This window comes from Pyxicephalus adspersus, chromosome 3, assembly GCF_032062135.1.
Source record: "Pyxicephalus adspersus chromosome 3, UCB_Pads_2.0, whole genome shotgun sequence".
Classification (NCBI taxonomy): domain Eukaryota; kingdom Metazoa; phylum Chordata; class Amphibia; order Anura; family Pyxicephalidae; genus Pyxicephalus; species Pyxicephalus adspersus.
The window spans coordinates 62481757-62495491 of NC_092860.1; the positions used below are offsets into that span (position 1 = coordinate 62481757).

A 13735-nucleotide genomic window follows, 5' to 3' on the forward strand; every position below is an offset into this window, starting at 1 on the left:
AACTGGCTGCCAAATGTCACTTATATTCCCATCTTGACTCCTTCCCACAAAATTTGGGTGATGTGAGTGATGAACAAGAGGAGAGGTTCCACCTGGACATTTCTGTTATGGAAACAAGATATCATGACCAGTGCAACCCGAACATGATGGGTGACTACTGCTGGTTTCTGCAACGGGAGACAGCGGAGAGCCACAAATGCAAAAGCAAGTGCCTGAAACACTTCTGAAGTGTACATGTGTGTTGAACAAGGACTCAGGTGAATTATGTGTAATTATATATGTTGTTGCAACATAAAACTACGTTTTTTTTTGTATTGTCATGAAACTTTGAGGCAAAAGTTAGTTATGTATAGAGATTACATACTAAATGCGCAACGAGAGAATGTAGCTAATCGCGTCTATACGCGTAATTAACTTAAGATCCTGACATTCTAGGAAAAATCTGACTTTATATTTGGATTCAGCGCACTTGATTAGTATAAGACACATGGATTAAACCAAGTAGCAGACAATATTTATTTTTTTGTGATGCAGGGATAATCTCAAACGACGTTATTACCAAACGAGTGTCAATTTCATATTTCGGGATAATGTCTTTTATGTGAATGTTGTACAAGAATGATTTTTAGAAGATTTATATGTCTAGTTCAATATAATAAAAAATATTGTTTTGTATGTGTTGTGTGCCTTTAATGTCCTATTGCTTTTTATGTGTGTTTATGTACAATAAATTTTGGAACGTGGAATTATACCGTTAGACGGTCTAAAACATGACTCAATGACTCACAACAGTCTTAGGCTCTTAGTGCACCACCTTACTAGACCAGCCCACAAGGATTGACTTTAGTGTTGCCGCTACTAGTTTGAGACCCTCATACACACTTGCGCAGATAGCCAAAGTTACTAAGAGGTACAAGCAATAACGAAACAAGAGACAGGGCAGGACAGGATGCAAACAAATGTAATGCAGAAAGCAATCAGTAACCAGACAGACACCAACACAGAGCTACAGGAGCACACAGGGGAACATGATCATAAAAAGGTCACAGGAGTAGAGAACTACAGGATCACTGTAGAACAAGGGTCACTAAAGAACAAAGGTTCACTGGGTGTCAAGGAATCTAGGGCAAAGAACCCAGAAATTAAGGAAAGGAGACTTGGCACTAGTGATGTGTTTGTCGTTTTTATTCCTTATAGTTACCTATTCCCCAAGCCTATTATTTAGGTGCAGCAGCTATGCTTTACCACTCTTCAAGCATTGTTACTTTTTCAGCTCACCAGGTATTGACAAATCTCCTGTAGTTTACTCACTTCCTATCAGAAATGACAGCCAGGAGGGAAGAGATGGCATATTAATGAAACTCTTCTTACTGAATTAGGGATGCCTGCACCAGTTATATTTGTAAAGTCCTCATACTTTACATAAAGAGCAGGAGGTTGCTTTAGAAGGGTCTTTGAAAGCAGGAGCTTTCAGCCAGTTTACTTGGAGTTAGAAAATATAGGTCAAGCACCCAAAAGACCAGATCCTTCTGTTTCCAAACTTCAAAAACAATCTGAAAAGGATTTTTTTTAATGATTTGAAGGTGTTTTCAGCATCAATGCAGTATTACAGAATCATACATCAGAACTGTTTTATGAAAGGGTTAAAAGAAAGTTGAGAAACTATGTGCCAAAAGTGTTGGGGTTTGGGGTGAATATTTAGAAAAGCATGCAAGTTTTATGGATTTTTTCAAGTCGCAATATGTTGCTAGTCTAGCCTAGATCTTTCTCCTGAGCATCTCCCTCATATTCTTCCTAAACAAATGTTCTTTATATTTCTTTAGAACATATTCTTTATGTCCCAGCAGTGTTATATTTCAATGCCCTGCATGCATTAATGAAATGTTTTGTTCCTGTCTACTACCCTTTTTTTCATACTCTTGCTCCGTAGTAAATGGTAAAAAAAATGGTAGGCATTTAGTTGCATGCTTAATGGAAAATATGTTTTAAAATTTGGCAAACATTTGACAAGGGTGGAATCTATAAAAATACAATAGGACACACAATATTATAACAGAAATTTTACCTGCACATATGCTCTGCATGATCGCTCTCTCTTCTGCAGCTAGATAAAAAAATATTAAAATAGTTAAAGTTACAGTAATATAAATTGGTATATTTAAATAAAACACATGATACACAATTAGGAAGTATTTATGAATCCACAATTTAAATAACACATAAAACATAACATTTAGGACCCTTTTACACAATTTTCTGCACAAATTTGCAATGCAGGGAAAAAGGAGCATTACATTTAACTAATAATTAGTTTAACTATGATCTACCAGAACCCCCGGATCCTTTCCTTTTTTTGACTCCACCAAATGTATTACCCCAAGAAAGTATGAAGCATGCATGTTGTTATCCCCCAAGTGCAAAACTTTACATTTATCAATAATAAATATAATTTGCAACTTGGCTGCCCAATCAAACAGTACATCCAAGTCTGCTTTGTAGAATATAGACATCCTGTATGAACCTAATTCTGTTACATAGTTTGGTGTCATCTGCAAACACAGAAATGGTACTTTTAATCCCAAACGCTAAAAAATTTATAAAGATGCTAAACAGTAAAGGTCCCAACATTGAACCCTGGGGTAAACCACTAATAACCTTAGACCATTCAGCGCATGAATCATTAATCACTATTCTCTGGATGCTGTCTTAAAGCGAGTTCTCTATCCATTTACAGATTGACTTTTCTAAACCTTAACTTGCATATAACCATCTGTGAGATACTTTGTCAAATGCTTTTTCAAAGTCCAACACTATATCAGTGCTACTCCACTGTCTACCTGTTTACTTACTTCCTCATAAAAAGGGAGTACATTTGTTTGACAAGTTTCGTCTTTCTTTAATACATGCTGACTATCACTTATACTATATTCCAGCAGAAACTCCTCTATGTGTTTCTTTATCAAACTCTCTATGGAACTATAGAAGGTAAACTTACCAATCTGTAGTTACTTGGTAATGACTTCATTCCCTTTTTGAAGATAGGAACCACATTGGCCCTACGCCAATCCATTGGTACCATGCCAGTAATTAAAGTCCCTAAAAATTATAAACAATGGCTTTGAAATACCTAAGCTCAGCTCTTTGAGGACACGTGGATGTAATCCATCAGGTCCTGGTGCTTTGTCAACCTTAATTTTTTCCAACTTTTAGTCAATCATACCAATTTTGAGCTATTGTGGCTGATTTAAGGCAATGACATTGCTATTAGCAGTTTGGATTTTTCTTTGTCCCCCGTTACCAACCCAGAGACATCTTTTTAAGGGCCTACATGCTCAGATTTTATCTTTTTGCTATTAACATATTATTAAAATAATTGGGGGGGGGGGGGGGTAATTAGCCTTACTTTTCTTGCAATCTGTCTTTCATTTAAAAGTTTTGAACATTATCACCTATTTACATCATTTGGTATATTCTTTATAGTTTTCAAATTATAAAGGTGCTCCTTCATTTTTATTTTATTTTCAAAACAAAGACAAAAAAAAGATCCCAGCTATACATTACAACAGGCACTGGTGACTGGGAGCAGGGAGGCTTTAAAGTCCCAGCAGCCAATAGCAGTGCAGGACTGATCAGCCTCTAAAGTCCCTTTCAGTTGTGCAGCCTAACAGTGGTTGCTTGGGATGCAATAAAGATGTGTGTACAGATATATTTTACTGCTATTATGGTATGCTGGGTGTAGTATTTCCTCTGCTTCCAAACATCTCATTTAGATTACTGGTTAATTTCTCAGAAAAAAAGAATCTCCTCTGCTTTCAGAGGTCCTATCCTGAGTGGAGTACTGCCAAACCTATTAACAAGTCCACTTGCTCATACAAAGGCTTTAGTTCTCCCTGAATCCTACAGGTTTAGCACTATAGACTGTTTGGAGTGGGTCATCCCATATTATCCCCCCACCAAAACAGTGCTACATATTCATCACCTGACACATGCAATCATTAGGTGCCAAATTATATGTGCTTTGAGAATTAATCCTGGGAATTGAGCTATGAAATGAAACAGACTTGAACATACCATCACACTCTGCTACTCCCACCTCATGCCTCTGGACTGAACCATCATCGAGCCACCTGGATGTCTCTACTACCTCTGCTGCTGCCATCCTGAACTGTTTTCCACCAAGCTACTCCCTGACTGATTGCTACCACACACCTGGAACTAAACAAGATGACTATCTTCACTAAAACCCATATTACAGGAGCTGCTCACATGGACTTGAGTCTCCTGCACTGCTTTTTGTACTTTTATGGATCTCAATTTCCTGTCACTATGTATTGCTCGCCCTATTCCCTCCCCCCCCCCAGTCTGTTAACCCCTTCTCTGTTTGCTCATTCACTCTCCTGCTTTCTCTGTCTCTACTTCTGCTCCTTTTTTCTCTCTTACTACTTGCTGGTGACATCTCACCCAACCCTGATCCCCCTCGCAGCCTTTCTCTTCTCTACCCTCTCACCAACACTCACCCTCTTAACTTCATTACTATCCCCACTACCTATAGGTTCTCACCCCCTTTCTCTGGCAGTCTTTGGAATGCCAGATCTGTGGGCAATAAATTAACCTCTATCCACAACCATCTCCTTTCTAAATCTTTAAATTTCTTGGCTCTCACTGAAACTTGTCTTTCCTCCACTGCATCTGCTGCTGCTCTCTCCTATGGAGGCCTGCACTTCACACATACCCCCACACCTGGCAACAGAGCAGGGGGTGGTGTGGGCCTCATTCTCCCACCTAACTGCACGTAAGGAGTCCTCCCTACCCCACCCTCCCTCATTTTCACCTCTTTTGAAGCCCACTCTGTCTTTTCTGCTCCTCACCCCTTATTGTTGCTCTTGTCTACAACCCCAGTCAGCCCTGTTACCGTGGACGAAGTCTCCTCTGTTCTCTCATCATCTCCATCTACTACCTGTCTGCTTGACCCAATTCCCTCTGATCTACTCTGTGCTCATTCCTCCACTCTGGCCCCCGCCTTAACCAAACTAGTCAACCTCTCCCTTTCTACTGGTATCTACCCCTCCGCTTTCAAACATGCCATAATTCTCTCTATTCTGCAGAAACCCTCACTAGACCCATCCTTACCTTCGAGCTTCCGTCCCATCTACCTTCTCCCATTTGTTTTCAAACTCCTTGAACGCCTTGTTTTCAAAAGACTCACCAATTACCTAAGCATCATTCTCTACTTGACCCACTACAATCTGGCTTCCAAGCTGCCCATTCCACCGAAACAGCCTTACTAAAGTGGCCAATGACCTCATCAGAGCTCCTAAATCCCAAGTCCAAGTCCCAAGGTAATTTTTCACCCCTCCTTCTCCTTGATATTTCCTCTGCATTTGACTCTGTTGACCACCCCTCCTAATCCAAATCTTGCACTCCATTGGTATCATTGACACTGCTCTATCTTGGTTTGCTTCTTATCTGTCTGACCGCTACTTTCAAGTTTCTTTTAACAGTACTTTTTCCTCTCCCACTCTCCTCCATGTTGGCGTTCCCCAGGGGTCAGTCCTTGGACGGGTTCTCTTCTCTCTGTACACCTCCTTACTCGGTAGTCTGATCTCCTCCTTTGGCTTACAGTACCATCTGTATGCTGGTGACACTCAAATCTATCTGTCCACCCCTGACTTGTCTCCCCCAGTCCTGGATAAGGTCTCATGTTGTCTGTCAGCCATCTCATCATGGATGTCTGACAGATTTCTGAAACTCAATCTGGATAAAACCGAAATCATCATCTTCCCCCCTCAAATTCCAAATCTCCCCCTGACATATTCCTAACGGTTAACAACACAGTCATTCGTCCCTCCCTTCAGACATGTATTCAGAACATATTCAGACCATTTCCAGGTCCTGTCACTTTCACCTGCGCAACATCTCCAAAATATGCCCCTACCTGTTCCCAGAGACCACGAAACTCCTTGTACACGCTCTGATCATCTCTCGTCTGGACTACTGCAACATCCTCCTCTCTGTATTACACTAACCCGACTCTCCTCCACAATCTATTATGAATGCTGCGCCAGACACATCCATCCTTCCCACCACTGCTCTTCTGCTGCCTTTCTTTGTAGTTCACTTCATTGGCTTCCATTTCCCCTTTCTGACCTGGTAGAACAATACTCCCCTAGCCGCTCCTCGCTCCTCCAATGACCCACTAATGACTTTCTCACTCATAACCTCATCACACCTCCAAGACTTTTCCAGAGCTACCCCGATTCTCTGGAACAGTCTTCCTCGTCCCATTCAGTTTGCTCCTACGTTACACTCATTTAAAAGAGCACTCAAAACACACGTTTTCAGACTTGCCTACCCATCTTCTTCTGTCTCACTCACCACCAACCATTACTCCATATGTCCCCTCTCATTGTGTGAGACTTCCCCCACTTCCTAGATTGTAACCTTTTCAAGTCAGGGTCCTCTTCTCTGCTTGTGTCACTGTCTGTAACTGTCTGTCATTTGCTACCCCAATCTTTTGTACAGTGCTGAGTAATATGTTGGCGCTATAAAAATCCTGTTTATTAATATTAATATTATTAAAATAAATAGATCTTTCTGTCCACAATAGGCAATAAAACATAATACTTTGTCTATCTACTTCTCAGTGGTTTTCCTCTCTGCCATCTGATCTGTTTATGAGTGGCAAAGCACCGGCAATTACAATGTTGGTGTTTATGATGGGAGGTGTCTGCTTCTGCTGACACCTTTGTGTGCGGTTATGATCCTTGCTGTCTTTTTCAGTTCTGGTGTTTTTTTCAGATTTGAACAAAACGTTATAACAGGAGGGAGGGATGGGAGAACATCACCCATCCTACACAAGAGACGCACACACAGTACTCACACATGTGGAAATCCACAGCGCAGCATATATTAGATGGGCTGTCAACCTCATCTTATTGCTGCCAGAATAACAAGTAGACGGCAAGTTTGCTATTTCTGCTTAACTGAATAGCTTGCTTATACTAACAAACTGTATATCACAAGCGGGCTACTCTCCTCATACTCCTCGTTAAGCCACTGTATAGTACCAATACATACTTTAACTTTTTCAGACTTTGTAAAATGCCATTTAAATTTTGAAGATACAGTTTTCAGTTCTATGTTTTTCCTATATAGACTCATTTGTTGGAATAAGGCTTTTTCCTGCAAATTTGAAAGCATTCTTTAACTTTGGATGCACTCATAAGACCGTAAGTCATACTTACCTAGTATATTAATATATTCTATATTCAATTTCTTATTTATATTCCTCTCTATACAAAACATACCTATGAATTTGTTATAGGTAAAATAACTCTTTTTGAAATGTAGATTTTTATTGAGATTTTTTTAAAGTAGAACAACATAATAAAGAACAACACAACATATAAACATATATACCAAAAATAAAATACAAGAAACAAAGGATACAAAGAATACAGCAGTTACAGAAGTTACAAACTGTAAGTCATGACAAGTATCAATACAATTCAAGTATAATGTCGATATGTAGGCAAAATTTAAAACAAATACAACACTTGGGAAGCGGTGCAGGGAAGCAGTGTGAGCCCTGAGAAGGGCCATGGTGCAGAGTCCAAGCAGTAACCAGCTCTTCTCTGGAGCCTTTGATGGTGAAGATGTTGCGCTGCTGGGTCCTGCCAAGTTGGGACACACCGAGGTGGGCAATATGAAACATGGTACCAAATCACAAAGCAGAAAAGTAGTCAAGGAATAAGTCAAATACCAGGGATCCAAGAAATAGCCGCCGGTGACACAGGGGCCACCGCAGATGCAGGAACACAGGAGACACAGGAAGCAACAGGAGACACAGGTGACACAGGAATATCCACAGACAGACAGGAACACTGGAACAGCACAGGGAAGTTGGCTGGCAACCAACAGACTAAACAATGAGGGGTAACACAGGAGCTGGACAGAGGAAAAGCTTGATTAGGCAACAGGTGGACAGGAAGTAGCTCAACAGAACTAGGGGCTCAGCACAACTGGAGACTTGTTGAATGAACGCTGAGTGCTGTGTCTGAGCTAGCTATATAGACAGTGATGGTCAGGAGGCTATTTTCTGAATGGCCGGTGAAATTGATAAAGCTTGTTAGCGTAGGCACGCCCAGTCAGAACTGCCTGCATGTGCAGGAGAGAGGCGTCAGCACTTTAATGAGGAAGAGGTAAGTGTGACAAGGAGTAAATGTGATAACATAATTACACCTTAACCACGCCTATGTGCAACTCCCTTAGGGTTCAACTAACTGTCTAACCTACTAAACAAAAAAAGAAGTAATCCTATGTATCCTTCCCCATCAAACCCATTGAACATGAGAAAAGGCAATAGGGGAGGAGGAGGGTGAAAAAAAGAAAAGATAAACCAGGGGTTTCTTCTGAAAAAGGAAACAGAAACTGGCTACTTAACTTACTTATATTACATTCTTGGATCAAGTGGGGTCACCAATATCCATCAAGTATCTGAGGAGTGATATTGATCCCAAGCTGACCAAATCACCTCTTGTTTATCCAGTCAATCGTTTATTCTGGCAATTCCACATCCTGTATACATTTATGTAAAATCAAAGTCATTTGGAGGGGACGCAGTCTACCAACAACGTAAAGTTATTAGACACATTGCTGCCGTAAGCACATTTGCCCTCAATCTAGTTTGTAATTTAGGTACACCTTTTACAGGGAGTCCTAAAAGATAGGTAAGTGGGTCCCTGTGTATGGGAACCAAGAAAAAGAGACAATGTTTGGGCAAGTCCACAAAATGTGGAATAAAGATCCAACTTTCTTCCCACACCTCCAACAAAGATTATCTGCCGTTGGATAAATGGCTTTCAGACATTCAGGTGAAAAAAATATCAGTGCATCATCATTTTATAGATATTTTCACGATAAAGAGTACACCAGGAACTCTTTGAGGCATTATTTCATAGTATGTGCAAAATTTCTTGAGGTATCGGTTTGCCCAATACTTCTTCCCATTTCCACATATAGGTGGATAGCCTCAGACCCTTCACCCGTTCCTGCTAGATCCGGTAGATATCAGAAATTAAGCCCCATCAGCCCGGCCCACATGCACAAGCTCCCTCAAACAAAGTAAGAGCCTTAAAGGCCATTCCTCTCGTGAGAGATTGGGAATAGTAGTATATTTGTATATAGCTGTAGTGTGATTTGGTTGGTAATTCCAACGTTTCCTGCAACTCAGTAAAGGGCAGCATGATTTGTCTAAAATGAAATACCCCTTTAATATGCCAAGGTGCCGTCACCTGTATTTGTAATCTATCCGGTAAATGGGGCATAAATAGGAAAGAGGTCAATGGGGATCTGTCCGTGGTAAGACTAAATTTAAGTTTACATTTATACGTCAGCGCACTCGACGGGGGACAGATCAAGGATGCAGCCAGAGGATGGCAGGACAGTTGAGGACGCCGATCGGACCAGGTAAGTGTTTATTTTTTACTTTTTTAACTACTATGAGTTGGACTCGGGGTTACTGCTTTCAGGTTGTTTTTTTTCCCCAAGTCACACTCGGGCTGGGGAGGATATTAGTCCCCAAAAACTAAAAAGAGTCCTACTGCATCTCAAAAAGCAAACTCCTGATGTGCTTTTACAGGAAACACATGTAGGGACAAGTTATATCATTGAGGGCTCCAACCACCTATAAGACCAAAACAAGAGAGGTAGCAAACCTCCTTAGCAAACAATTGCCTTATAAAAATGTCTCTACTGACTTTTACCTGGACACTAGATACATTTTTCTACAATTGGAAATTGCAGGTACAATCCATACTCTGTGTTCTGCCTATGCCTAGTGCCTAGAGACACTTTTAATCATCTTCAGTGCCACAACTACCAAAACGCTATTATGGTCATTGGTATCATGGTACAAACCCCCATGTGAAATCTCTGGGGGTGACGATAGGTATACATAACAGTGTGCAATGCCCGTGCGTGGCAGAGTACGTGGACCCTGGTGGCAAATTTTTACTATTGAAATGTAGACTATTGCACCTAGTGTTGGTCGCCCTCAATTTTTCCTTTCGCTTTTGAAGGTATTTATGACTTTGCTGATGGTATTTTGGTATTTGGGGGAGACCTAAATCTAGTGTTCGAAGCCTCTGTTAATACAACATGTGGGAAATCTCACTTTTTCCGCAAGGGATTTACCTCTTTGAAACAACAAATTCACCACCTACAATTGGTGGCTGTCTGGAGGTTGCTGCACTCCCGTACTTCACTACTTACAGTGGGATAGACCACTTCCTAGTCTCACACTACCTGCTAGAGTGGCATCCTCAGTTCTTTATAGAAAATAAAATATGGTCAGACCATTTTCCCTTGCTTTTTAAAATTACTATGCCATGTACTATAGACCATTCCCCTCATGGTGACTTAATGATACCCTCCTGAGTGATACCATGGTCCAGACAGATGTGAAACGCACAATTGAAAATTTTAGGAGCGACCACCAGACTGACACCACATTCTCAACAATACACTGAGAAGACCTCAAGTGTGTTATGTGAGAGGTCCTCATATCCAATGGCTCTCGCATTAAAAGGGAGAAAGCTTTTATGCTAACTTCTTTGTTTACAGAAATTCAACAACTGGAGATGACGCATAAGCAGACCCAAGACATATCTACGTATCAATCTGTACTTTTACATCATACTGAATTGCAGAAATTATTAGACCGCGACTGCATGCTGCAATCTAAATATGAACATGGGGATAAGTGTGGCAAGATGCGTCTTTTCAAAAACATCTGAAAAGACGCATCCGTCCTTTACAAACATACATTGCTAAGGTGGCTCGGGAGGATGGTCAATTACCAAGAACCCCTATGGCGATTGCTAAGGCCTTTCAAGCGTACTATATGAAGTTATACAATCTTTGCCAGCTGGGTTCTTTAGGAGCTGAACACACCCGAAATCTGAAGTAATACATTACCATCACCTAACTACCATATATAATGGTACAATATTTAGAAGACCCTTTTATGGATCTTTAAACAGGCTATTTCCAGTTAACCTTTGGGTAAGAGCTATACTGGCTATACTGGGCGTTTTTACAAGTGTTTTTAGAGGAATTGTCTCCTATTTTGGAGGAAGTATTTAACCTACTTTCATGTTCCACACCCTTTCCTAAACAGGCTCAAGAGGCTCATATTACTTTAATTCCAAACAAAGAAGGGAAAGATCCAGCACAATGTGTGACCTAAAGACCCATATCCCTCATCAACATAGACCTTCAGCTATATGCCAAACTAATTGCTAGCAGATTAAAGCCACTCATTCCCTCTTTTATGCAATGTGACCAGGTGGGTTTTGTGCCTAGGATGGGAGGCTCATGATAGTACCATTATCGTAATCTTCCACTCTGCCTCCTTTCTTAGACGCCGAGACCAACTGTATGGATCTGGAGTTCTTGAGGGCCACTTTACAACAAATAGGCCTTCTCAAGGGGCGGATGGAACAAATATTCATCCTATATGACTGCCCACTTGCCTGGACTTGTGTTAATGGTGTTTTATCAGATCCGGTAACCATAAATAATGGCAAAAGGCAGGGTTGTCCCCTATCACCCTATCTTTAGATTTTGGCAATAAAACATCTAGCCAACACCCTAAGAGCTAACCCTAATACAGGGGCTGGAGATCATTAACTACTGGATTCATCATAGGAAATGAAAACAGTTGGTCACCCGGTTGCCAGGCATTAGTGGCAACCAAAGTGACCTGTGCCAGATTTTTCTCCCACTTAAACAAATGGCCCACCCTGTCTGAAATGATGGAAGACCCCAATCTCAATCCCATTCTGCAGAATATGCCAGTTACACTTTTTACACACATTACCACCACCACCGTCATTCAGGTGGTCCATGACCACCTTTGAACAACAGCTCAGGAACAGGTCCAACGAAACAAGTCATAACACCTATCTATGCGAACTTAATATCCTATTCATCCACCAATGTCCCATGCTATATTAGATAGTAAGAGCGTGACCTTGGTAATTCGGGTGCTTTATTAGAAAGCATCAATAGTGTATTTTAAACAAAAAGCGAGCAGGATTGCTCAAATTATTATACAAAAATATTTAGCTTTTTACCTAAAATAATTGACTCTGTGACGTGCGCATGCATCCATTTTTATGAAGACTAAATGTCCTTTCAGACCTTTTCATAGTTCTTCCTTTTTACATTTGGCCTCTTCAATTATAAGTTTCCTTATATTTTCTCTTTCCAGAGAAACACCAAGTCTTTTAGCCATTTCTCCATTTAGGTCTAAAAAGGCTGGTTGTGAAAGGAAGGATAGTGGTACACTATTCTTTACTACCATTTCAATAATGTGGTTTTTGAATTTTTCTGGTGTCATTGTTATATGTTGTTGTTCGTAACTTAACTCAGATATAAAGAATCTTCTTAGTTGTGTTTGGTCTCCAGTCGATTTCTGAACATTTTTCATCCTAGAAGTAGATGGAATAATTTCATTGATATTTTTCTCATTCACTTTAGGATGAAAACACTTGCAAGTGTCTTTTCAAGTTTGATCCTCTTGTAGGTGTATTTTTGTTTTTGCATTTTTGCTTTTTGCATCACATTGTTTTTCACCATCATCTTCAAGGATACATTGGCACACGTAATGTTTCCCATCACTTGATAATGTAAAGTGCTCAAAAACAGCAGACTTTATCGTGTTTGTTGACAGAGTTTTTGCCATTGTGAATGGGCTGCCGCTTTCACTAAAATATAAATATAAAATATGTTATACTAACTAGCATATTCTTTGATTTAAATAAAAACATACACATAGTTCTGCCCTATTGCAAACATACATTCAACACGGCACTTTACACACAAAAAAGCTATAGCCCAGCACTAAACTTAGACATAATTTGTCCTATACAGAAAAACATGCACATATATACAACATATATACTATACACAAAACACAGAGCCCTACATTTTACTCAAAACACACAATATGCACTATAAAAACATTCATACATTCTTGCACCATACACACAAACATACACATAGACCTGCAGTTTTATCCAAAAACATGCACACTGCCTTCCATCATAGTACACACAAGCAGCCATGCAGTTTTAAAATAAACATGAACACTTACACTTGAATCCAAAAAGCTGTTCTTCTAGGCTCTTTTAGCGGACAGAGGAAGTTGAGCAGACGCTGCTGCCTTTATCTTTGTTTGCTGATCTTCTGCTGAAGACAGGGCAGTGGGAGGCTGCAGGGCAAGGGGGGGCACCTAACTAAATTCCTAGTATTAGGTGGTGTGCAAAATCATGTCAAAGTTCAGCCCTGGATGGGAGCATATATGGAGAGTGCAGACAGGACACCTGAACACACATCAGACCATAGCACTCACCTACATCAAAACCATTACACTTGTTTACACTCAAATGAACTTGTTAAACACATTTTATCTGAAATAAAATGAAAACACTTTTTGTAATGTACATAAACCAGATTACAATAATGTAAATGTCAGGTAGTACAATAGCTCAACTGAACTAGTAGAAATACAGCTATGCACTGGTCTTTATTTTTACATCAGAGAATTACTTAATTATGACTATGGTTTGTGAAATAGAACATTTGAATTTGCTGTATTTTTTTAATATAATTTAAATTTATCAGGACCCGGCACATTTTTATCGACTCCGACTCCAGGTACCCAAAATCG

The 13735-nt window shown here is 40.1% G+C and overlaps 1 protein-coding gene across 10 annotated transcripts in view; it reads right to left on the reverse strand.

Annotated features, from left to right (window-relative positions):
• Positions 1 to 13735, reverse strand: part of ADGRL3 (adhesion G protein-coupled receptor L3) — an 857880-nt gene that overhangs the window by 446553 nt on the left and 397592 nt on the right. For all 10 annotated transcript variants that reach the window (XM_072404919.1, XM_072404923.1, XM_072404922.1 and 7 more), the window contains one exon: positions 2066 to 2104. In XM_072404919.1, coding sequence (XP_072261020.1) covers positions 2066 to 2104 — 39 coding nt within the window. The remainder of the gene's footprint in view (positions 1 to 2065; positions 2105 to 13735) is intronic.